The following is a 2,347-nucleotide window of genomic DNA, read 5'->3' as shown; positions in this document are numbered from 1 at the left end:
CACCTTCAAGTCGTCCACCGCTTTCTTGCTTTCCACCTCCTGTAGTGCACCGGACGTGGCGGTGTGGACATGAATACTCTTCCATGGACAGAACGCATCCTCTTCCTTCCTCCCTTTCTTCCTCCTCCCTCCCGCCATCCCCCCCGTGCGCCCGCCTACCCACATGGTACTGCCGTTCGATGCGCTTCACCAAGCTCTCTATCTGGAAGTCCACCTTCACAAGGTCATCACTGCAGATTGGGTAATAAGAAATCGTTTTAGAAAAAGGAAGACGAGAAAAACCAGAAGCAAAAGGAAGGCGGGAGGGAGGGAGGGAAGAAGGGAGGGGGAACCGCCCTTGGGACGGCCCATAAACCCTTCCATGACCCTCCCCTCCTTGTGTCTCCCTCCGCTTTTACCCCCCACATCCACCCCTCTCCCCCCAAAATAACGCCACTGCTGTCGTCCATGCCGTGCCTTACGCACCTCAAGGACATCAAGGAGTCCAATGTCCCGACCACTAAATTGGGCACGTCGACCCTATGTGGGTTGGCGGGGGCCTCCGCCCGGAAGGCCCCCGTGGCCCGGGCAAATTTGTTCAGACTTACTTCCACCGCGTCGCCACGGTTGGGCACGGTGACGAGCCAGTATTCCGGGGAAGCCATGGCTGGGAAATGTGGGAAAGAGGGGAGGAGGAGAGGGGTTGACATCAATGCGTGAAACGAAGAGGGCAACGCGAGGCCAGAAAGGAGGATGGTTGACCCAAATTAAGGAGCAAAGGGCCTCCTCCAGCTTGTCATCACAGCCTATTATCCTGCAAGGATTTAAAATGCTGTAGTTGTGCCCCCATTCGACGTTTTGCAGGGGAAAGACGAGGGAAGGGGAAAAAACAGACACCGCCTCGATCGCAGCCGGACCTCAACAACACGACACAGATCATGCACCGAATAATTCCTTCCCCGCAGACAGCATCCGTGTCCGTTCTTGCAATAGAAACATACGCCTCTGCTCAACGTTGCCACACCCCGGCCGTAAGGCCTGCGTGCCGGTGCGGGTGAAAAGTGGCTTCAGGGAAGAATCTATCTCACCAAGAGGGCAAGGAGAAGCCGTCTTTAACGTTTAGGGGTGACAAAAAATACACGTGTCCTCCCACTCTTTTCAACCACCGCCGCTCGCACAAGCATCTTGACTAGCTCGTCACGGGAACCAGCCATCCCCCTATTTTTCTTCTCCCCCTACACGGTACAAGCTGCCTCATTTAATTTCTCCGCTTGGGGAAGGCGAGAGCGTCGCTGTGATCTCGCTCGCCCTCCCACCCGCTGAGCACTTCATGCCACATGTATGTAGACACACATTGAAACCCACGCCCTGTAACCCCCCGATCCTTTTAATGTCAACAGTGCGCGTTGTTATCATGTATCTTGCTATCCCTTTTAGGGCCGAAGTTGTCCGTGTTCAGGCCTCTTCCTTCTAAGCCCTACGCGGCACCGCCTCCCCCCCTCTCAACAGCAACACCTGTAGTATCCATGGAGGCTATCACGCCGCCAAAGCCCGGCACGGCCTGGCGAAGAAGAAGAGGAAGGAGAATAGGGCGTTTGTATGGCCATGTATCTCTGTCGGCTGTGATTCCCTTTTTGCTGCTGGTCCTGGGGTTCTTTGCCCTCCTTCTCCCCTCCCTGTGCCACGGCGCAGCGGCAGGACCATTTGGCGGTCAAAAAACAAAAAAACAGAAACCTGTCGTTTCTCTTACGTCAGAGGAATTGCTGGATCATTTGGAGGAGTGGAATACGGACCTGGCCATATTTTTTTACGCCCCGTGGTGTCCATATTGCAAGTAAGAAAGGAAGGGGGGGGATGAGTGGCACTGTTGCATGCAGCAGAGCCGCAGGTTGCATAGACCGTTTTTGGGAATAAAGCATGGGACAAAAAAGAAACCCCTTACTTATTTCCTATACGTACCTCCCTTTTCCTGCTTCCTTTCTCCTTCCCTCTTCCTCGTTCTGATCAGGCTGGTAGGGCCCTATTGGGACATGCTGGGAGAGTGGCACCTGGCGCAAACCACTCCCTCCCTCCTCATCACCCGCTTCGACTGCGAGCAGGACGCGTTGGCCATGGATATATGCATGTACATGGGGGTCACGCAGTACCCGACCATCCAATATTTGGGCTACGGGTCTTACTACCAGAACCTTCTGTCGTGGTTGTTTCGGCACCCGGGGAGCAACGTGGACAGGACGGTGTTTTTCGAAGGGGTGCCAGACCCGGAGATATTGAAGGACTGGACGCTCATGATGAAGGGGATCAGCGGCTGGCACCGGTGGAGGGAGGGGTGGAGGTGGGGAGGGAGAAAGGGGAAGAGGGAGGTGAG

At 55.3% G+C, this 2,347-nt stretch overlaps 1 protein-coding gene across 1 annotated transcript; it reads left to right on the top strand.

Annotated features, from left to right (window-relative positions):
* Positions 1–1,482: 1,482 nt before the first annotated feature.
* NGA_0137200 (uncharacterized protein) lies at positions 1,483–2,231 on the top strand (the record flags this gene model as incomplete). The annotated part of the gene is made up of 2 exons (XM_005855266.1): positions 1,483–1,813; positions 1,988–2,231. Coding segments are annotated over exons 1-2 (552 nt in total), but the record flags the coding sequence as incomplete, so codon positions are not given.
* Positions 2,232–2,347: the final 116 nt, after the last annotated feature.

This window comes from Nannochloropsis gaditana, assembly GCF_000240725.1.
Source record: "Nannochloropsis gaditana CCMP526 unplaced genomic scaffold scaffold242, whole genome shotgun sequence".
In the NCBI taxonomy this organism is placed as follows: domain Eukaryota; class Eustigmatophyceae; order Eustigmatales; family Monodopsidaceae; genus Microchloropsis; species Microchloropsis gaditana.
Note: the sequence above shows the minus strand (reverse complement) of the source record. Positions and strands in the feature narration are given on the sequence as shown.